This window comes from Mirounga angustirostris, unplaced genomic scaffold (assembly GCF_029215605.1).
Source record: "Mirounga angustirostris isolate CCGP_5_RB_7025 unplaced genomic scaffold, mMirAng1.0.hap1 SCAF_5, whole genome shotgun sequence".
Classification (NCBI taxonomy): domain Eukaryota; kingdom Metazoa; phylum Chordata; class Mammalia; order Carnivora; family Phocidae; genus Mirounga; species Mirounga angustirostris.
The window spans coordinates 171,761,105-171,782,791 of record NW_026991713.1 but is presented as its reverse complement, the minus strand read 5'-3'; the positions used below and the strand labels follow the sequence as shown (position 1 = coordinate 171,782,791).

Genomic DNA, 21,687 nt, shown 5'->3' with positions numbered 1-21,687 from the left:
ATGGTGCAGGACCCCCACTTCCTCCCGCTCAGGGGCAGACTGTACCCCATGATACATGCTGTCGCCCAGCAGCCCCCAGCCCCCAAGTGTGAATTGAGAAGCCCCGAACATGTGCACAGGGAGATGTGGGGCTCAGCCAGGAAGCCGAGTCATAGGAAGGGCAACTTGGGGTGTGAAGAAAGCTTTCAGAAAAATAAACAGAGAATCCCAGCTCTTCTGGACCAGAGCAGAGTGTGGGGAGTCCTGGCCCAACTCGAAGGGAGGGAGTGAATTGGCCAAAAGCCGCATTTTAGACCTGCAGTAGGGGATCTGAACCAGGTGCGAGGTGAGCTGGGGCGGTCTCTCTGGCCAGTGGGAGGGACAGAGATGGTTTGAATTGGAGCCTTTGCTCACTTTTGGGGCTATTTATCTCCAGTTCCAAGTTTCTAAGTGCATTTTGTGCCTTTTATGGAGTTTGATAGAATTAAGGAAATAGTGGTTTTGAGCGAAGGGAAACTAAGAAACATTTTACTTGTTTTTCATTTTTGCAGTATGGATTTTCCTGGCCCCCACCCTGAGCCAGGCGACATCTGTGATCACTTCTTTCCTTTAAACAATTCAAGCCACAGGAATTTTTCTTTCCCAGGAAACTGAAATGGAAAATTCAGCCCTAATAAATTAGCACACCCGTGGCTGTACATTTTGGAACCTGTGTTTCTCTCATCAGGGACTGGCTGGTTAGTTTTGTGTTTATTTTTTGTTCTACTATCTTTGTACTGTTGGTTTCCTAATCTCTCCACAAGATGTGTGTCACAACTCTTGCTTTGAATCTGCAGCCTGCATCTTGTGGGTGTTCTCTTGCCCTGGAGGCTTGTCGGCGGTGCTAGAACTTGGAGTCTGAAGATCTAGGTATTCCAGTTCTTTTTTTAAAGATTTTATTTGAGAGAAAGAACACAAATGGCAGAGGGAGAAGGACAAGCGGACTCCCCACTGAGCACAGATCCCAAAGTGGGGCCCGATCCCAGGACCCCTGAGATCATGACCTGAGCCAAAGTCAGACACTTGACCGACTGAGCCACCCAGGTGCCCCCTGGGTATGCAGTACTGACGCTGCCTCTGGTGCATCTGGCCAAGAGCTTATTAATGACACCAAGCAGACATGTGTTGGAATGGGGGGGCGAATGCCAGAACAGATAACAGGATGCCAGGCTGGAGGTTTATGTTCTACACGTTTACTAGGTTTTCAGAAGAGGATGTTTAGGTAGGAAATGTCTAGCAATTTCTGGCAATTTTTAAGGGGCTGTCAATACCTTAGGTTGAATGATGGTCTTCAGGGTATTGTTGTTTGAGAAAAGGGAACAGTTAGGTGTCATCATTGAGAAGGGAGTGGGAGATACAGAGAGACCCCCCTCTCCCCCCAAAAAAAGCCATGATGGGGAGAAAATCATTCAGTTATGCCGTCATTAATTGGCTTGTGGGTGGGGAAAATCAGGACTTGATCCACAAAGGTGTGCATAACTTGGTTGTCTCAGGAAGCCTCGCGTTATAAGAATTCTCATTTACTTCATTCAGTTACTCGCTCCCCACACTTCTGTTGAGCACTTCATGAGACAGCCCTGTGCCAGCCACAGTTACTTGTATTGGAATACTCTGTCCTTCGATTAGGTGTCCCTTATAGGTTTACCCAACGAGATTTATAAACACGGAGAGGTCTGGAAACTTGCCCAGGTCACCCAGCAAGTAAGTGGTAGAGCTGGGATTTGAACCCCAGCAGTGTGACTCCCAGAATCCACCATCCCCTGCACCGTAGTGCTATGCTGCTCCAGGGAGAAGCTGTGTGTGGCCCAGACCCGCTGGGAGGGAGGCCCAGTGCAGCTCTCTCGGTGCCAGGGCCGTAGGCTGAAGGCTGCTCCTTCAATAAGCTCCTGGCGCGTGTGCATGTGTGCACGTATGATAAGGTATATAATGGTTTTAAATATAGTTGTCCCTTATTGTTCACAAGTTCTATGTTCGTGAATCCACCTGTTCACTAACACTTCTAACCCCAAGATGAGTACTTGTGGTGCTTTTGTGGTCACTTGCAGACATGCACAGACCGGTGAAAAATTCAAGTTGCCTAATGCTGTGTTTCCAGCTGAGTTCAAACAAGGCAGTGCTCTGCCTTCCTGTCCAGCTCAAACGTGTCCATTTAATGGCAGTTTTTTTGCATTTTTTGCTTTTCCTTGATGATTTTGCCATTTTTTAAATGGCCCTGAAGCATAGTACTCGAAGTACTGTCTAGTGTCCTAAACAAAAGAAGGCCGGATGTGCCTTAGATAAGCTTTGTTCAGGCATGAGTTACAGTGCCCTTGGCTGCAACTTCATCTTTAATGAATCCATACATATTAATGCAAGTGTTTTTATTTTTATTTTTTTTTAATTTTTATTTCTTAAGGTTTTATTTTAAGTAATCTCTACACCCAACATGGGGCTTGAACTCATAACCCCTAGATCAAGGGTCACACGCTCAGGGCACCTGGGTGGCTCAGACAGTCGGTTAAGCTTCTGACTCTGGATTTCAGCTGAGGTCATGATTTCAGGGTTGTGGGATTGAGCCCCTGGCGCAGAGCCTGCTTGAGATTCTCCCTCTCCCTCTGCCGCCCCTCCCAATAAAATAGAATAAACTTAAAAAAAAAAAAAAAAAAGTCACATGCTTCCCCAACTGCACCAGCCAGGCAGTTGATGTGACAGGTGTGTGTGGGGGGAACAGAAACACCCCCGTTTCCCCAAGCAGCAGTGGTTCAGTATTCACTAATCAACACTCAGCGTCCACAGTGACTTTAGGGAACATAACTGCTATGAATAATGAGCACCAGGGCGTGTTCGAAGAGTGAGGGAACGTGCATGAGCAAGCCTGGCCTTCTGGAGAGCGGCGTTTCCTAAAGCAAGGATTGTGCCTCCCTGCTGTCTTCCCTGTGCGAACGGTGCTTTATCTCACCTGGGGGATCAGGAGCTGAACTCCGCAGTCCCACTTTGAATGTAGGACCAGAGAAGTCACATGGGAGGGAACCAGCACTCCCCACCTATCCTTTACGTCTTCCCTACTGTGTTCATCTCCCACCATCTAAAAGGTGCATTTCTAAAAGGTGTCCTTTCTTGGCCCTCCCCCACAGCGGGTAACCGTCCCCCAGAGCAGAGGGAAAGCAGAGGTTCAGGCCGAGTCCTCCTGCCCCACCACCATCCCCCAGCCCGGCTTGCCCTCCAGGTACAGTGCCTGGTGCACGCCCCGCCCCCCCCCAACCACAAGCAGCTCCACGAGCAACAGCAGCAAAGCCCCGGCTCCAGGCTCTCCTGCAGACCACCACCCCATTTATCTCCTCCCTTCTCAGCCCAGCTTCCAGAGAGTTCTCTGTTTGCTTCCACCTCTCCCAAGTCTTCATCCCCATCATGCCACTGAAAGCCTTCAGTGTTGCCACATCGAGCCCCCGGGGGCATCTATCATTTAGAAGCCAAAACCCCTAGCACCCCGATCGTACTGCCTCCTGCCTTTCTTTCCACCTTTCCCTGGCTTGCTTCTCTGCTCAAATCCTAAAGTTAGGGTGACCCAGTGCACTGCCTTTTATGGTTAACACTCAGGCCCCAGGAGATCTTAATCTGACCCGTGGCTTTAAATACCACCCTGACTGCTGTCTTCGGAGTCTGTGGCTTCACAGACTCAGCCCGGGTCGGTGCCCCACTCCCCTCACTCCTGCTCTGCCCCTTCCTGTGCCGTCAGGCCTCAGCTTTCCACCCACCCTGTTCCGTTGCCTTGTCTTCCTAGCATCCATCCCTTGTGTACTGGTCAGCAGCCCCCTGCCACACCAGCAGCCCTCACATCCCGCACTCAACTCTGAGCGCCGCCAGAGCGTGAGGACCTGCCTGTCCTGTTCTTTGCTGTACCTCTAGTGCCAGGACAGGGCCTGGGACATCACAGGTGCTCAGTGATGTCCCGTGAGGTGACTGAGCAAATCTCAATGCCTGAAAGCGAGCAGGGAAGTTGTTCATACCTGAAAAACGGCCTCTGTGGCAGGAAGAGCCTGAGCAGGTGCACACAGTTGTGTGTGCTGGAGACGCGGATGTGATGCCCCAGGCAACAGGAGAGCCCACTTCAGACATCCAGACTGCCTGGCCCGGCCTCCAGGCCGACTCCTCGCAGCTCAGGCATTTCAAACACCTCCCCCCCCTCCCCCCCCCCGCCCCGCCCCGCCCCTCCCATACCTTCAGAAACACTGGTTTGGAACCTGTCGAGGACTGTTACTACTTCAAGTTTCCTTTCTTTTTTTTTCGACATGGATCTTTTGGAAAAAGCCAGTTATTCAGGTGAGTTAGATGAGTAACGTTTTGTTGACTTCCGGAAATAGGAATATAACTCAATCCGTCTCCAGGCTGCCTAGAAGGAGAGTGGGGAGAGCACCGTTTCCTTCGGCAGTGTTTCTGGAAACAGGTGCGCCTTCTCTCTCCCCTGTGGAAGCTCATTTATGTCTACTGTTTGGCACATACTTGACTAAAGTGAGCTACAGTTACCATATTTTAATATATTTCTATAAAGAGAACACCGTGGGGCAGGTCCTGAGGCAGTTTTCAGTTTTCTTATTCCACAGCACATAGCAAATGTTTGTTGAACAGGACCAAAAGCTTAATCTGAAGGATTCCTAAGTGTACTTGGCTCAGCAGTGGGGATGATGGTGAGCAAGATGTAGGCCTTGGCTTGAAGGATCTCCAGGTCTGATAAAGAGACACAGACAAGAGAAAGGTCAGTGCAGTGGCGCGTACCACAGAGTGGCATGTGACCCAGGCCTCCGGGATGCGGGCAGGACTGAACTGAGCTCCTAGGTAGCTCACAGCAGTTTTAAGAAAGCAAGCCGAGTAGGGCGCCTGGGTGGCTCAGTTGGTTAAGTGACTGCCTTCAGCTCAGGTCATGATCCTGGAGTCCCTGGATCAAGTCCCGCATCGGGCTCTCTGCTCGGCAGGGAGCCTGCTTCTCCCTCTGACCCTCCCCCCTCTCATGTGCTCTCTCTCTCTCATTCTCTCTGTCTCAAATAAATAAATAAAATCTTTTAAAAAAAAAGAAAGAAAGCCGAGTAGAGATTAGTAGTAGATGCCCTGTTATGGCCTGAGTCACTAGGTTAAGGGGACTGGAGTTGATCTAAGGCCACAGGGAAAACTGAAGGGTTGGAGGGGGCTGGAGAGACAGGAATTTTTCCACTTCACAGTGTGGCGAGTAGATGGGAAGGGAACAGGTGGAAGGCTCTTGCAGAAATGCAGAGCAGAGGTGATGAGGGCCTGAATTAGTGTGAGACCAGCGGGACCAGGGAGAAACGGGAGAGTTCCCAGGACTGGATGGGGATGGAGGAATCAGGAATGACAGCAGATCTGTAATGTCACCAGCTGGGTGGCTGGTGGAATTCTTGAGACAGGTGACCCAGGAGGTAGGGCAGGCAGGTGAGGAAAGAGGAGGTATTCAGCTGTAAGCGTGGCGGGGGTGGGGGTGAGGGGGGGGGGCTTGGGTCACGCCCTGCCAGGCTGGGGGTGATCTGGGCTGGAAGTGACCATTTGGAGTCAACAGGCTCCTCAAAACGGGAGTGGGTGGGACCTGTTGGGAGGGAAGTGGGGAAACACCCACATCTAGGGGACAGCAGAGGGGGAGCCTGCACAGGTTAAAAAAAGAGGTGAGAATGGGGCGCCTGGGTGGCTCAGTCATTAAGCGTCTGCCTTCAGCCTGGGTCATGGTCCCAGGGTCCTGGGATCAAGCCCCGCATCGGGCTCCTTGCTCAGCGGGAAGCCTGCTTCTCCCTCCCCCACTTGCCCTGCTTGTGTTCCCTCTCTTGCTGTGTCTCTCTCTGTCAAATAAATAAAAAAATCTTAAAAAAAAAAAAGAGGTGAGGGCACCAAAAGAAGGAGAGAGTTGTTTCTAGAAGGGAGGAAGGCATGGCTGCAATCTGTCCTGGAGTTCACGTCACAGTGGCAGTGGGCTGCAGAGGGCTGGGAAGGAAGTGGTAATGACAGCTCTCTTGAGAAGTGTGGCGAGAAGTGGGGGAAGGTGGTGGCAGGAGAGGTCAGAAGGGGTCAGGCTGAGTGGGAAGGGAGGGGGGCGGGGAGCTGGTATCAACACAGGCTAGGAAGCAAGGCGGTACAGGCTGAGAACTGGGTGAGAAAGGGTCAGGAAGTGGGAGGTGTGAACTTAAGATCTAAAGGGTAGTGACAAGGCCTAACCATGGGAGTCAATGGCCAAGGGGACAGAACTGTCAAGGGACTGGATACATTGTCCAGAGCAGCTGAGCGGCCATCCAGATGAGAAGACCCAGGGAAGAGGAAAGCAGGGGCCGCGGTCCTCATGGAATGAGGGTGTGCATTGATGGGGAAGACCAGAACGTGATCAGCTCCTGGGATGTGCCTCAGAGACTTGGTCTTTTTCTTTTCTTTTTTTTTTTTTAAAGATTTTATTTATTTATTTGAGACAGAATGAGAGACAGAGAGCATGAGAGGGAGGAGGGTCAGAGGGAGAAGCAGACTCCCTGCCGAGCAGGGAGCCCGATGCAGGACTCGATCCCAGGACTCCAGGATCATGACCTGAGCCGAAGGCAGTCGCTTAACCAACTGAGCCACCCAGGCGCCCAAGGGACTTGGTCTTTTTCAAGCTGAGACCCGAGGAGAAGGAGCAACTTGCCGTGGCCAAACTACTCGGGAAATCACAGCCCAGACTCTCCCCTGGGTGTGCCAGCTGCGTGGCTGGCACCCATGGGCCTTGCCCTGACCCTCCTCCTCTGGGTAGCGGTGCACCTAAGGGGCCTTCCAACTATTAGTATTCTAACTGTTCCTCTCCGTTCAGCATGGTGCTGGCACCTTCCTTAATCTTCTAGGGGCTGGGGAGAAAGCCATTTTCTGTGTTTGGTTAGGAAACTGGCTCGGAAAAGCACTGGTGGTGATGACTTAGGTTTTGCTTCTGTCTGGGCACGCTGGGTAGGTGTGCTAGGGGGTGGGAGCGCCATCACTGGTACCGGAAGCTTTCTAAAGGATGTGCAGTCAGACACCAAGGGTGAAAATTTAAGCAAGTGACTCTGTTGTGGAAAGAATGGTCATCTATGATGCAATGACTCTAGTTTACAAAGCGTTTCTTCTTCCTGTTTTCCAGATCATTTTACAAAGAGCTGTTGGTTTTTGAGGGTTCCGCCCCCTGAAATTCAAATGATCCCCTTTCCTATAGTCATCTGTAATGTGTGTGCATGTGTGTTGGGCGGAGGGTCAGTAATCAGACCCTCCTAGGGATTTTCCTAGGCTGTGGTTTGTTTTTAAGTGTCTTCCTGAATTTAAAAGGTGTCATTCCGGCTCTCAGCATTGGCCTCTAAAATACGTCTTGAGAGAGAAATGGATTTGACCTGACATCCGTTCACTTCTCTTCTTACAGTTGTCAGAAAACTTGGACTGGTTGACATGAGTGGAATTTTTCTTTCATTTGGATAAATGTGTCACTGTTGGATAGTGTTGTGACAGATGGAAAAATCCTATGTAGGGCACGCAGGAAGGACTGTGAGGGGCCGTTTGGCACAGGGGCTTGATATGAACCCATCTCGCCTCTTGGTTAATTATTCGTATGCACTTCCTGAAAAGAATGTTGTTTGAATAGCTTAGTAGAACAGCTCTGCGGACGCCCATCAGGGGCCAAGCGAGCTGCACCCGGGTTAGAACCCCGTGTGTCTGGCTGGGCCTGGGGGCGGGGGGTGGGGCGGTGGTCGGCTACAGTCCGGGCCACCACCTGACCAGTTCCTGCGCGCTGTGCGCAGTGCCACGGTCCACCCTGGCAAACGGGTGTGGCTGCCGGAACCCTTCCCAAACGGTGCCCCTTTCCCCACTCTAGCCACCTCACCCCGCCGGCCCTGTCGGCTGACAATGGGATACCTGTTCCCTCTCCCCGCAGGGCGTGCCCTCCTGGCCTCTCCCCACCCTTCCACACGGCCCATGGCCAAGCCTGGGCATCCTTTGGGGCTCACCCTGGGGACTCCGTGCTCTCTTCGGGTAGTCAGACCCACACACGGGTCGAGCAGGGCTCACCCTGCCCTGGACCTGTTGTCCAGACCCAGGGACCAGAGAAAGTGCAGCCGCATCGTTCGCCAGCGCTGCTGAGGGAGAAGGAAGGGGGTGGTGAGAGCGAGGCATGCCCAGGCTTCCGGCCCCCTTCGCCGCCGAGCCGACCCGTGTTCACTGTAGCCCACGGCGCGCCCGGGGAACGGGAGAGATGCGCACCTTTTGCCGGTTTCCGCTCCCCGGCTTCCGGCCCGGGTGGTCCTGACTGGTGGGTCCACGCCGCGGGGGTCCCCCAGGAGGGGCAGCGAGTCCCCGCCTTTCCCTCCGCTCCCGGCCTGCCAAGTCACGTGGCCCGTGGCGCCCCCCATGGGCCAACCACGTGACGGCGGCGCGCCGTTGCCTCGGCAGCGGCTGCGGTAGCCCGCGGGGGCGGGGCAGCCGGCGGGGGCGGGGCTGGGGGGGTACCCTGCAGGACGCACGGAAGGAGGGAGGGGGCCGTGCTCAGCGCCCCGGCCGGGCCACGGGGCCACAGGGCAACACGGCCACGCCGCCTGCCGCAAGCCCTAGCCGGAGCGGAGCCGGGCGGGCAGGCAGAGCAGCTCGGTGAGTGCTCGCCGTGGGGGGTTGGCGGGGTGTGTGGGGGGGTAGCCCGCCCTGCTGGGGGACCGACCGGAATTGCACCGGGAGACCCGACGGGGGGAGGGGATGGGCTTTCTCCTGGGCAGGCTTGGGATGGGGTGGCTTCGGGGTTGGAGGGCGGCCAGGTGGCCCCAACCCCATGAGATCCTCGGGCGGGGTGCGGCGCTGAGAAGGCTCGGAGGGAGGTCGGGGACGGGGGCCGAATGCGGGTCCTGCGGCTCCTGAGGCTTCCCTAGGGGAAGGGACCGAGATGCAGGTGGATGACTCTGGGAAAGCCCTATGGGGGCTGCGTCCCCCCGCCCCCCGCGGGTGTGACAGAGACTGAGTCAGAAACAGACTCGCCGTTGCTCATGCCCCAGATGTTTAAAGGAAATTAAAACAGCCAAACCCCAGACCCGCCCCCTGGATCAGACAGGCCTGCCAAGGAGAATAGCTCATCTTCAGAGAGTCATCGTTATTCTACAAGAGCTTTTTTTCTCTGATTAACCTTATATATTTAACAACAACAACAACAAAAATCGCCTGCAAAGTTCAGCCAGGAGAGGACCTTTTGGAGCCTCTGCCACCTGACAAATGTCTGGTTCCATCTTGCCCCACCCCACCCCCTGCCCCATCCGGGAGTGTGAGGACCGGACTCTGCCTCTCCCCCCCGAGTAGGGGGAGGAAGCCTGGCACAAGGTAGGACATTGGGGTTGGGACGATTAGGATGGATATGAATCCGGTCCGGGCTGCTCCCTGAGCAGGAAGTGGCCTCTCCATCTCCAGGACCCACAGGCCTGCCTCAAGACCTGGCTCAAAGCAGATGCACACCCCACCCTTCCTTCCACTCCCTGCCACCCTGAGGACATGTGCAGGGCTGAGGCTGCCTGGGCACTACCCAGAGGCCACTGTCCGCCCTCACTGCCCACAAAGCCCTCCATCTCCACTTTCCAACTCGAGCCCAGCCCATGCCCATGGATGGCCCTGGGCTTCCCCCTTCTTCAGCCCACACATGCCTGTACCCCTTTGGAGGCCCCCAGGCCCTCCTGCCCCTCCCGGTCAGCCAGCCGTTTCAGTGGGCACCCAGACCAGACCAACCCCAAGCTGCTCCCCTTACTAGTTCCTTCAGAGTGCCTGCAGCCCTGCGCCTCCGGTCCTACTGCCTGGGCTGCCTCCGGTTCCACACCCCCCCCGTATCCAGCCTTCCCCCCACATTTCCCTGACCCCCTTCGCAGCCAGCCTTCCTGCCATGTCCCCTTGCCTCTCAGAACCCTCCCATGCGGGCAGCATCTCGTCTTTGAGGGAGGGCCCCTCTTTGCCAGTGCTGCCTTCACTACTTACGTTCTTGCTCCCCAGTAGGGACCTTCTCCCCAAGGCCGATGCAGCCTAGCCCCTCCTCTGCTCCCTTGGCCCTCACACCCCCTCCACTAAAGCAGCAGTTAGCTCTCTGGGTGAGAATCACCCCCTAATGCTGCTTCCCCACTAGGTAGAAGGAACTCACAGGATCCTCACCACTTCCATCTTTGATGCCTAAGTATCAAATGCAGCCTGACCTTAGAGCCCAGTAAGCATCCATTGGATGGAGTTTAGAGGATGGATACTCTGAGGGGGCAAAGGTTGTGCCTTTCACCCATCCACACGGCCATATGCTGTCCTCCTCATACCTGTCGGCTCACTTCTGTGACGCATGGAAGAAGAAAAGAGGAAAAGTGCATTTTCAAATGATGCCATTCTCAATTATTTGGAGCTAACTGATGGATTAGTTAGCGGTGTTTCTCTGGATTCTCCCCGCGGGAAGGGACGTTCCGGTGATGGAAGTGCTCGAAAGCAGCGCCGCTGGCTGCAGACGTGAGCGAGGGGCAGAGTGACCATGGCTCTCACATCGATGTTCCTAGAAATGACCTAGTAATTGGTATCCCCTGGCAGAAATAGAAGTGCACAGAACTGTTCCCCAGGGTCCTGTTGGCCAGTAAAAGCTACACTTCTGCAGCCTGGCAGAGAACAGGGAGGAAAGCACCCCAAAAGAGAGAGCTCCTCCCCACCTCCAGGACCTTCCCATAGAACCCTTTTAGAGATTGACGTGGATAGATCCAATTTGGCACGTTCCCACAGCCACTGACCCTGGTAAACAGCCCCCACCCCCACCCCCCAGCCGTGCTCCCTGGGACCTAGGAACACTGATCTGTTCTTAATAGCCTTAAGTAGGCTTTTGGTGGGGCCTATGCGGGCCTGAACGTACAAGTTAATATCTGATGCCAAGGGAGCTGTGAGGTGTCTGTGCCCTTGAAGTCTGCCCTACAGATTAATTAGAGCCGAGCCCGGCATGCTGCTGCATGGGCCGGCCCCTTGGGCTGCACGAGACCGCCAATCCCCTATTTGGATTAGTGGAGATTTGGGTTTAAATTCACAAATCTTGACAGGTTGGCCCTTCTGATCTTCATGCCGTGTTATTGTCAAACCAGATACCTACCTGGGAGGACTGCAGACACCTCTGGCCTCCATTGCTCTGTGGAAGGTGCTCGTGTCGGTGGATTCAGTTCTTCCTTTTGCTCACGGTTTCCATCAGAGCCTGGATGTGGCTTTCCTTTAGTTCCAGAAACCAAGTATTTCTGGAGGTGAACTGCGCCGATTAAAATTCAAGTTGGATTTGAGAAATGAGCCCCAGCTTGGAAATGTGTTTTTCGTGGTTGGCGCCTGGGCATTGAAAAGCGGTTTTGAGTCTTCAGTTCCGTTATTTTGTTTCCAAGCCCTGTAAGGGTAAGGGTAAGGATGTCCCCATTGGAAGATGCACAGGGTCAGAAAGTTCAGATGTCATGTTCAGGATCACACTCTGGGAGCAAACCCAGGCTTAGTGACTAGGTCCTAGGATCTTTATACATGCTGTAGCTCCCTACTCCTTGAAGATGGAAACAAATTGGAGGATTTCTTAGGGCTTTTGGCTAACCTTAGAGTTCCATTCACCCACAAGCCACAGGTGCTTGGAGCCTTTTTGATGTAGGGATGGAAGGCCGGATCATTAGCTTTGTGGAGGCACAATGGATGCTGGAGGGGGCGGGGGTGGGGGGGTTCCTGGAAATGCACTCCTGACCCTCCTCCCCAACAGAGGGTCCCCACAATCCTGTGTAGGGATCAGGGACCCACACTCAGCACAACACCTGGTGTACAACAGGTCCCAGAGGAGGTTAACTTGCCCGGCTTCTGGCTTTTCCAGGTCTCGGGAACCCTCTGGGATGCCTGAGAGTGTCTCTCTCCTGCCCCCAGCCTGGCTCCCACCATGAGTGCCGAGCTCAACGTGCCTGTGGACCCCTCCACTCCTGCCTGCTCTGAACCGGGCCACAAGGGCATGGATTACCGAGACTGGGTCCGCCGCAGCTACCTGGAGCTGGTCACCTCCAACCACCACTCCGTGCAGGCCCTGTCCTGGAGGAAACTCTACCTGAGCAGAGCCAAGCTGAAGGCCTCCAGCCGGACCTCTGCCCTCCTCTCGGGCTTCGCCATGGTGAGTGCAGACACATGGCAGGGCCCTCGGCCTGCAAAGCAGGCTTCTGCTGTCGAGATCCTGTGATGCTTCAGGGAGCAAAGCGCTCCCTCTGGGCCCTACTGGCGGTCAGGACAGACCCTTAGGAAGTCTCCCCATGTCTCAGCTCCTCTGAGGGGCCTGCTCCATCAACTGGAGGGGTTGTCTGGTGGATGTAGAGGCCCCAGAGGCCACAGAAAGCCCCCTTCTTTTTTTTTTAAGGTTTTATTTATTTATTTATTTATTTGAGAGAGAATGAGCAGGGGGGAGAGGCAGAGGGAGAAGCAGACTCCCCGCTGAGCAAGGAGCCCGATGTGGGACTCGATCCCAGGACCCTGGGACCATGACCCGAGCTGAGGGTAGACACCTAACGACTGAGCCACCCAGGGGTCCCAGAAAGCCCCCTTCTGACATTCCCACAAAGCAGTTACTTGGCAGGGAAGTCAAGAGCAATTGAAAGAGCTTCAATGTACAGGGGGGAGAGTACCATGTCTGCCTCATCCCGAGTACCACCCAAGAGTGGAAATCTGAAGGATTTGAGCGGGACTGGGATTGATGGGGGTTTGCTCAGGTTAACCCAGCTTGGGACGCAGATTGCCCCCCCCCCCCCCCCGATGTGGCCTCTTGGTGACGGAGCAGAGCCTCTAGCCTGACTCCTGGCTGCCAGGCAGGCTGCAGCTTTCCTCTGAGTCCTTCCCCAGGACAAGAGTTGGTCTTGGGCAGAACCACGTGCCCTGAGAAGGGCCGTGTCACCTGTTGACTCCAAGGCCCCTGACCCACATCCCTTCAGGGAATTGCCCCAGAGGGTGAAGATGCCAGGATTCAGAGTGACCACCCGTCTTTCTCTGTTGTATGCTCAGAGGTCCTCTTGAGTGGAAATAATTTTTTTCTTTTTTTTTTTAAGATTTTATTTATTTATTTGAGAGAGAGACAGCACAAGCAGAGGGAGAGGGAGAAGCAGGCTCCCCACTGAGCAGGGAGCCCGACGTAGGGCTCAATCCCAGGACCCCAGGATCGTGACCTGAGCCTAAGGCATATGCCCAACCGACTGAGCCACCCAGGTGCCCCAATTTTTTCCTTTAATGTAAAAAACAGTTGTTATTTTTCCAAAGCCCAGAGCCTCCGTTGTCAGGTCGGCAGTACAGAAAATAAGTTGTCAGAGTGAGCCACTATGGCCAGTCCTGTGGCAGGGGCTTGCTCACTCATTGGTACAGTCCACCCTTGGAAAACCGAGAGCCTGCGTAGTCTGGGTGTGACAGAGGTCACCAAGCTTACAGGCAGTAAGTTTGGGTTTGGATCTGTAGTTTAAAGCAAAGGCTTTAGTTCAGTGTTGCATGGTATTGATTTACTTATTTTTAACATAACTTCAAAAGGGTACAATCATATGGGGCACAACTTGGGCTTATAGTGATTTTCTTCTTGTGGTTTCCGTCACACACAAAAGACAGAATGCTTTCTCAAGCTTAATTTGAAGGGTATGTGTGAGAAGTATTAACATCACTATGAAAATGAGAGCTTGTTTTCTCTCCACCACGGAATTATAGGATTGCATTAGGTTTGTCTGGCCTGCTCTTATTATTTTTGTGACTCTGGAAAAACCATGAGGAGTATTGCGTGACCTGGTGCAGTATGCCGGTTTCCTTTGTGTGAGGGGCCCGGGTCTCAGAATTCAGTTCCTGTCTGCAGTGTCTGTTTAGACCCTGGCCTTCCAAACACTAGGATCTGCAGACTTAGAGAAGCTTCACTCTTTCCGCAGCCCACAAAAGGGCTCACCCACACTGAAGCCTCCAAAACTACTCATTTAAAATTGGAAAACCGGCCCTGTTCATCAGGTTATAAAACAAAGAGTGGTTTCTGGAGGACTAGTGTGAGATCGAGTGGCAGCCTGCAGGGGCCTGAAGTGGTCTTAGATGAAAATAGTGACCACAGAGAGACAGGCATGGGAGGGCCCGGATGTGCCCCACAGGGTGCCGTCCATCCCTAGCTTGGCGATGGCGGTCACCCTTGCCAGTAAGAATTCCTTTCTTCAGCATTTACGCAGTGTCTCCTCTACCTGCACGTGCTCCCTTACGCAGTCTGGGATACATTTCAGCAGCCATACAGTGCCCTCGCCTTGCCTTCTAGAAGGTTCCTCTCAGGGAGGCTGCCACAGCCTAATACGCACCAGAGATTCCGCCGTAAGTGGGGGGGGGCGGGAGGGGGACTGTAAAGCAGTAGAAAGAGCGTGGCGCAGAGAGCAGGGGTAGGGAGAGCAGCAGCGTGCCCACTTGACCAGCGTAACATGCTGCTGGTAGACCAGGTCATGATTCTTCAGACGGTGGCTCAGCGCGGGAGGAGGCAGATGCACGCAGACACCGTGGCCGACTGAGGGGCAGGGATAAGCGCAAATGAAGACAGACAGTTTGCTAGGTGGAGTCTCTCCCTTCATGTTATGTATCCCCTAATTAGAATTGCAAAGCTGTTCTTTTGTCCAACAACAAGCACTTAGGCCCAGCCTGGAGCCTGTTTCTTTATGTTTATCCTTCTGCAAACACACAGAACCAGTGATCTGAGGCCCCCTCATAAAACCTTTGCATAAACACATTGAAAAATGGCCTTTTGGCCCTTTCTCTCCTGGAGGCTGAACAAAACTTTCTTACTGTAGGCCTTTTACTTATCTTTGTTTCTCACCTCAGCGCCCTCTGTGGTTTACAACCTCCTTTTGTTGAACCATGTCCTTTGTGGTAACAAGAGCCTGCCCAGGCCACGGGAGCACTGAGAAAAGACTATCCTTCAACTCGTATGGTATGGCAACTGTATGAAGCAGTGATCACTGCCGAGTTTCTGTTCAGCTGTGGTCCACCAGGACTGCCGTATCTTCTTTTTACCTACCGAATGTTCCATCTCTGCTGAGAGGATGAGTCTCTCACTCTAGGAGGTGGAAGTTGCTACAAGTTGTGAAATCTTTCTTGTAAAATGTTAAAAATGGGATGGCTTAGATCTAGGAAGCAAACACAGTGGGTAGAAAAGTCTTCCTCTGGCTTCTTTCTGCTTTCCCTCCCCTTTCCTTGACTGGTCTGCTTTCTTACCTCTGGGTACCTGGAAGAAGGTGGTGAGCCCCGGAGTCCTTGCCGGGCCTGGACTAAACCATCCCCTGGGGGAAGGGATGGGAGCCGGGCCACAGGAGGGAGCCATTCGAGCCATTCTGCCTGGACTGTGTTCCGCCCTGGGGAAAGTAAGGCAGGAGAACGTTTCCTAGTCTGTAGTTTGAATGCTACCTTTAGGCCTTGGCTAAGCAGGTCCTGCCTTGCTGGCTATAGACCTTCGCTACCACAGAGATAGGCTGGGGCTTCTGGTTCCCACTGTGGATCCATCCATTGATCTATCGATATTTATTTATTTATTTTAAGATTTTATTTATTTATTTGACAGAGAGAGACACAGTGAGAGAGGGAACACAAGCAGGGGGAGTGGGAGAGGGAGAAGCAGGCTTCCCGCCGAGCAGGGAGCCCGATGCGGGGCTTGATCCCAGGACCCTGGTATCATGACCCGAGCCGAAGGCAGACGCTTAATGACTGAGCCACCCAGGCACCCCTTATTTATTTATTTTTGAAGATTTATTTATTTATTTGTGAGAGAACACACGCGCTCACATGCGTTGGGGGGAAGAGCGGAGGGAGAGGGAGAATCTCAAGCAGACTCCCCTGAGTGTGGAGCCTGGATGCGCGGCTCGATCTCGGGGCCCTGAGATCACCACCTGAGCCGAAACCAAGAGTCGGATGCTTAACCGACTGTGCCACCCAGGCGCCCCTTTTTCTTTTATTTAAAACTAGTTTGGGGGGCGCCTGGTTGGTTCAGTCAGTAGAGCATGTGACTCTCGATCTCAGTGGCGTGAGTTAAAAATTTTTTTCAGTTAAAAAATAATAAAAACGGTGGCGCCTGGGTGGCTCAGTCGTTAAGCATCTGCCTTTAGCTCAGGTCATGATCCCAGGGTCCTGGGATCGAGCCCCGCATCGGGCTCCCTGCTCCTCGGGAGGCCTGCCTCTCCCTCTGCCTGCTGCTCCCCCTGCTTGTGCTCTCTCTCTCTCTGTGTCAAATAAATAAATAAAATCTAAAAAAATAAATAAATAAAATAATAATAATAAAAACAGTTTTTGTCAAGGTTAGTACATGCTCGCAGCTTACAAAGGAAGGAGCGCCTGGAGGCTGGTTAGCAGCCCTGGCCTCCGCCCAGCGGCAGCACCTGCAGGCCCCTCCTCTCTGAGTAACTTCTCCAGACTACGGTTTCTAGATTTATCCATTTCAGGCCTTACCTGTTGGCCTTGTCTCCGTGTGACTGTGGGTGATGACTCAGCTCCCTGTGCAGCCCAGCCCCCCCCCCCAGCCCCCCCTCACCTCTGCCCTCATTCCTGTCACCGTTCCATGCGGGCTTCTCCCTGGGGCGTCTCGTCTGGACTCCTCTGCCAGATGCACCCTGCGGTCCGCGTGAGGCTGTCCAGGTGGGCGGCTCTGAGTCTGGGGGCCTCCAGGAGCCCCCAGTTACTACTTTTCTCTTGTTACCCTTTGAAAGGTTAGTTTTTAATTTTTTTTAAGTATTTTATAGATTTTGTTTATTTATTTGACAGCAAGAGAGCACAAGCAGGGGGAGCAGCAGGAGAGGGAGAAGCAGGCCCCCCGCTGAGCAGGGAGCCCGATGTGGGGTTCGATCCCAGGACCCCGGGATCATGACCTGAGCCGAAGGCAGCTGCTTAACGAACTGAGCCACCCAGGCGCCCCATTTTTTTATTTTTTTGAAAAACAGCAGTTGTTTGGTGGCTAAGCCAAGCCCACAGGTTCCCGGGAAGTGTGGCCTCTGCCCTGGCTCAAAGCCTGGCACCCCAGGAGCCCCCTGTGTTGGCACCGGGAAGGCCCCCCGGGTGGGTGTGGGGATGAGGCCCTCCATTCCCCTCCCTGTGCTTTAATCCTTCGAGATCCTTCCTCAGTGAGATGTTCCTTAGCTGCTCAGAAAACAGGGAGTGCTGAAGTGTGGGAATGGCGAGGCGGGCGCCCCCTGCCCTTTGCGGGCCCAGGACAGGGGGCGCCCCGACCCAGCCCTGCCCGCTCTGCCCCACAGGTGGCCATGGTGGAGGTGCAGCTGGAGACGCAGTACCAGTACCCCCGGCCGCTGCTCATCGCCTTCAGCGCCTGCACCACGGTGCTGGTGGCCGTGCACCTCTTCGCCCTGCTCATCAGCACGTGCATCCTGCCCAACGTAGAGGCCGTGAGCAACATCCACAACCTCAACTCCATCAGCGAGTCGCCGCACGAGCGCATGCACCCCTACATCGAGCTAGCCTGGGGCTTCTCCACCGTGCTGGGCATCCTGCTCTTCCTGGCCGAGGTGGTGCTGCTTTGCTGGATCAAGTTCCTGCCCGTGGATGCGCGCCACCAGCCTGGACCCCCGCCCGGCCCCGGCGGTCACACAGGCTGGCAGGCCGCCCTCGTGTCCACCATCATCATGGTGCCCGTGGGCCTCATCTTCGTGGTCTTCACCATCCACTTCTACCGCTCCCTGGTGCGCCACAAAACCGAGCGGCACAACCGCGAGATCGAGGAGCTGCACAAGCTCAAGGTGCAGCTGGACGGGCACGAGCGCAGCCTGCAGGTGGTGTGAGGGCGCAGCGCCCCAGGGGCACAGCATGGAGGTGGGCTGCCGGCGAGGCCGCCCTGACACTGCCGTGTGGTTCGAGACCAAAGTCTTACCCCTGTCTTCACGCTGGAAAACCTGGCTGGGTGGTCCTCCCGCAGAAATTGGAAATCTGTAGTAAAAAGAGAGACTCTGTTGCTCAAAGAGCTGAGACCAAAAAAAAAGCCTGAGTCCTAGGGCCTGGGGATTTCCTGCGGCAGGAGAGGGGGCTCCGAGCAGCCCCCAGGCGTCCCGGGCAATCTCAGCGACGGGGAGCCAGCGGCCGGCGGGGGAGGGCTGAGGGTTTCAGAGGAGGGATGGCCCCATGACACCTGAAGTGGGTCTCAACGTGCCATCCTCTGTGACTAGATGGGGTGCAGGCCCACAGCTTGGCCTGGTGCTTCCCTCCCCTGCCCTGGGGGGATTAGGTGGCCAGGCTGACAGGGGAGAGGCAGGGGCCGGGGTCCCAGGTCTGCTTAGCAGGCGTGGTGGGTGCTCAGCCAGGCATCGGACTGGTCTGGCCCTGGGGAAGACTTCCAAGGATGGGGGCCTGGCAGGGCTAGGGGGAGGCACGTCTATGGGCATCCCGTGTGGGATGGAGGGGGCGAGGGTGTACTCTGGGGCACACTGGGCTCAAGTTCTCTATTTCTAGCCAGCCTGGAGCCCTGGTCATGTTGACACAGCAAAGCCACCAGTTTGGGGAAAGAGCCTACAGTCCAGAGGCCTCAATCTTTGGGCTACAGAATGGCCTCTGAGCCCACATTGGCTGCCCCTCCAGGCTATGGCTGCCAAAGGTACTTGCCCAGAAAGCAGAGCGTGCCTCTTGTCTCCCTGCTGCCTGTGACCCCAGGAGGCGGGAGGGCGCGGCCTGGGGACTTTCTGTCCAGACAAAGCCCGTTGGCCTGACCTGGCCAAATGCAAGTCCTGTGGAGTAGCAGCTGCAGGGAGGCGAGACCCCCAATCCTCTCGGCCACACGCAGGGGCCCAGCTCACACATTTCCACAGCCACGCACATACATCCTACGGCTCAGCTTAGGGGCAAGCATGCCGCATCCCGAGCTGCTTTTAAAACCCATGTTTACCACATCGGCCAGCGGCAGCCTAGAGAGGGAGCCTTTCTCGTTTCTGTCTTCGGACGTCATGCTCTGATGGCATCTCTGTGGCCAGCTTACTCTCTGTCTGGGGTCTGGGGTGCCTATGCCAAGAAATCCTGGCTGGCCTAGCGGTGGCTGCTGGGGATGGGACGCACTGTTGAGGACAGAAACCTTAACACGTAGCCAAGATGCTGCGGGGCTGTCTGGGAGGCGCACCAGGAGTCGCCGTTGTAAGTCGGGACATTATGGGAGCCTGGACATCGGGTTCCGTGGAGCCAGACGAGGGCCTTCCATGGGGCGCGGTCCTGGCATTCTGCAGAGCTGTCATTGCTTGCTTGCTCTCCAGTGTGTGTCGCTTCTCTCCTGGAGCTTTGTCGAGAAGGCTTGTCTGGCTTCGTATGTGTTTGCTTTGTGTCAGCGTCACTGAAAGACGGCCACTCCGTGTCCTGGCGGGAGCGGGACGGGCTGGCTCCTCCCCACAGCTGGGAGCGGACAGCAGGCCCTTCCTCGAGCCTGAGGCTTCGGGGAGGGCTGTGCTGGCCTCACTTCCCCGGGCCATCTGGTGCCCTGCCCCAAGTGCGCCAGACATGCCGAGCCCCCCAGACTGGAAAGCACCCCCCAGTGCTGGCGGGGGGCCAGTTGTTAATGTCCACTCCGTCTCGGACTGGCCGCTGGGTGACTCGTGACAGTGCCATGTGGCTGATTGAAGAATTCTTGGTCTCTTTCATCTAGAGTCTTCTCCCGGCTCCCAGAGGCATGGGACAAGCGGGATTTCTGCGGAACAGAGAGGACCATGGGTGTGGGGATGGGTGGCCAGGGGGGGAGTCTCAGGGCAGCCCCAGGGCTTTGGGGGAGAAGGAGGAGTGGTGCTCTTTGGAGCTGCAGACACAACTCAGGGGGCAGGTGGGGGAGGGGGAGGACAGCTGCCGAGCTGGAAAGGCAGTTTCTGGAGGTTTAACCCGGCTGTGAAGTGTTCCAGGCGCCGCGGCCGCTCTGGGTGAGCCCCCGTGCCCGCTGCCCAGAGCCAGCGAGGGCTCGCCCTAGTTTCCTCTAAGCGGGGCCTTACCGGTGCTCACGACCCGAGTGTCCGCAGACACGCCGAGGCGCTTTCCAAAGTGGAGCACGGTCTCCATTTAGTACCTGGCCAGAAGTTGCAAAACTCAAGTGATTCTATTTTAGAAACTGCGAGGCCAGAGTGTATTCTGGTGTCTTCTAGGGAAGTCTGGTGAGGTGTGAGTCAGTGCACCAGGGCTGTCGCGCACTGATTAACTCGTGCATGACACCGGAGATCACAGATGGTGAACGCAACCCCTGTCCTGTGTGTGGGTTTTTCAAACAGTTGCCCGGGATTGAACTGAATAAACAAGTAAATCCGTGACGTGCCCTCTCTGCTCTTGGCGGAGCGCAGTGGCCGGAGGTGACGGGCGGGAGCCCCTGGCGCTTCCCTGGTGTTTGCTGCCTCCCGGAGGGCAGACCACTTCTCCTGAAGTCCCTCCTACCTCTTCTGAATTGCTGGTCACGGGCCTCGTGTCTTAACAGGCTTCCCAGGCGAGGGGGTGACTCTTCTGGAATGGGCAGGCAGGGTGCTCGGACCCAGATGTGCTGGGAGGCTCCCTCCAGGTGCGGCCCCAAGAGAACTGGGCGTCCCTGCCTGCTGCCTCCCTTCCCTTCCCCAGCGGGGCTCCGCCTTTCCAGAAACACAGCAAAGGACAGCCCCGCGGGGGGCTGAGCGCCAACAGAGCCCACCTGACCAGGGCTAGCTTGAAGGTCCCCATCCATACCCTCCAGGTGAGGAGCCACTGAAGCTCTGGTCCTTTGGTGGCGCCTTCTCCATCCCAGGTACCTGTGGCTCTGGTGTTGGGACAGGGAATCCCTCCCACATCCTAGTGACACTCATGAGAAGCTCCCAGACGTTCTGTTTTGTAACTGTTACCCACTGAGGCCCGTCTAGGAAAGGATTGTCTGCCTTCTATTATTTTTAACTTGCAGGCACTTCAACCTAGAGGCTCCTAGGAGTCAGGTGTGCAAACATGGACAAGTTCTGCCAAGCCAGCGGGGGCCCACTTGCCTCTGCAGCTGGGGAGGAGGACTTCCCAGGCCCCCGGGTCTAAAGGAGGGCTGAGTTCTGCACAAAGCTCGGGTCCAGCAAGCCCACTGCACAGACCACTCCCCAGTGAGTGCAGCCAACTCACAGAAGGCTCAGTCTTGACTCACATGCCCCCAGAAGGTGGAGAGGTAGGGTCCACAGAAGCCTGGGTGGGGGCCATAGGGTGAGGGGCACAGGACTGAGCCGAGATTCCTCGCTAGGCCCATTTAGAACCTGCTGACCCCTCTTTCCACCCCTGATGTCTGCGCCCCGCCCCCACAGTTACTGGGGACAGTGTAGACAGGTTCCACATGCATCTCAACAGGAATAACCCAGAGGATGCTTCTCAGACTGAGCTCCACATCCTCCTGCCCGTTGGGACCAGCCTGGGCCTCCCTGCCTCCAGGTCCAAAAAATAAATGGGCCTGAGTTTCCTTAACATCTTTCAAAGCAGGACAGGCTATCGGCTGCGCTCTCCCTGACTGACTGGAAGAGGATGGCGCAGGAAGCCAGCTCAGGGTGGAGGCTTCCGTGTTAGTACGTTCCCGTAAGGCCCATCGCTCCTTGTAGTCGGAGGCCGCCAGAGCATCGGGACAGAACGGTCCGCACAGCGTACGTCTGGTGTTGACGCAGAGCGTGCGAGCGCAGTAACAGCACCTCAAATACAGGGTTGAGCAGCCATCGTACCCTTCAGCCGGTGGCTGAGCCC

General features: G+C 55.3%; 1 protein-coding gene and 1 long non-coding RNA gene across 7 annotated transcripts; one reads left to right on the top strand and one right to left on the bottom strand.

Moving 5' to 3' along the window:
* Positions 1–246: 246 nt before the first annotated feature.
* Positions 247–19,700, top strand: ORAI2 (ORAI calcium release-activated calcium modulator 2). 5 transcript variants are annotated; one of them, XM_064593185.1, is made up of 4 exons: positions 247–716; positions 816–888; positions 11,849–12,136; positions 17,247–19,700. In XM_064593185.1, exons 3-4 carry the CDS (start codon positions 11,912–11,914, stop codon positions 17,784–17,786), a joined length of 765 nt encoding a protein of 254 aa, XP_064449255.1. In that variant the 5' UTR covers positions 247–716; positions 816–888; positions 11,849–11,911; the 3' UTR covers positions 17,787–19,700. The 5 variants fall into 5 exon arrangements, with proteins under 5 accessions (XP_064449255.1, XP_064449256.1, XP_045731560.1 ...); XM_064593186.1 differs by lacking the exon at positions 816–888; XM_045875604.3 differs by lacking the exon at positions 247–716 and having other exon boundaries at positions 723–888.
* LOC123844769 (uncharacterized) lies at positions 4,405–8,399 on the bottom strand. Of its 2 annotated transcripts, none has more exons than XR_008506140.2 (3): positions 8,239–8,399; positions 7,986–8,111; positions 4,405–4,722 (listed from the first exon to the last, which is right to left on the bottom strand). It is a non-coding gene; the product is annotated as an uncharacterized LOC123844769 (long non-coding RNA). The 2 variants fall into 2 exon arrangements; XR_010412004.1 differs by having other exon boundaries at positions 7,986–8,114; positions 8,239–8,398.
* Positions 19,701–21,687: the final 1,987 nt, after the last annotated feature.

Coding starts and splice junctions, on each gene's coding strand:
- ORAI2 (XM_064593186.1), top strand. CDS start 11,912: ATGAGTGCCGAGCTCAACGTGCCTGTGGACCCCTCCACTCCTGCCTGC. Junction 12,137..17,246: donor TCCTCTCGGGCTTCGCCATG/GTGAGTGCAGAC, acceptor TCTGCCCCACAG/GTGGCCATGGTGGAGGTGCA.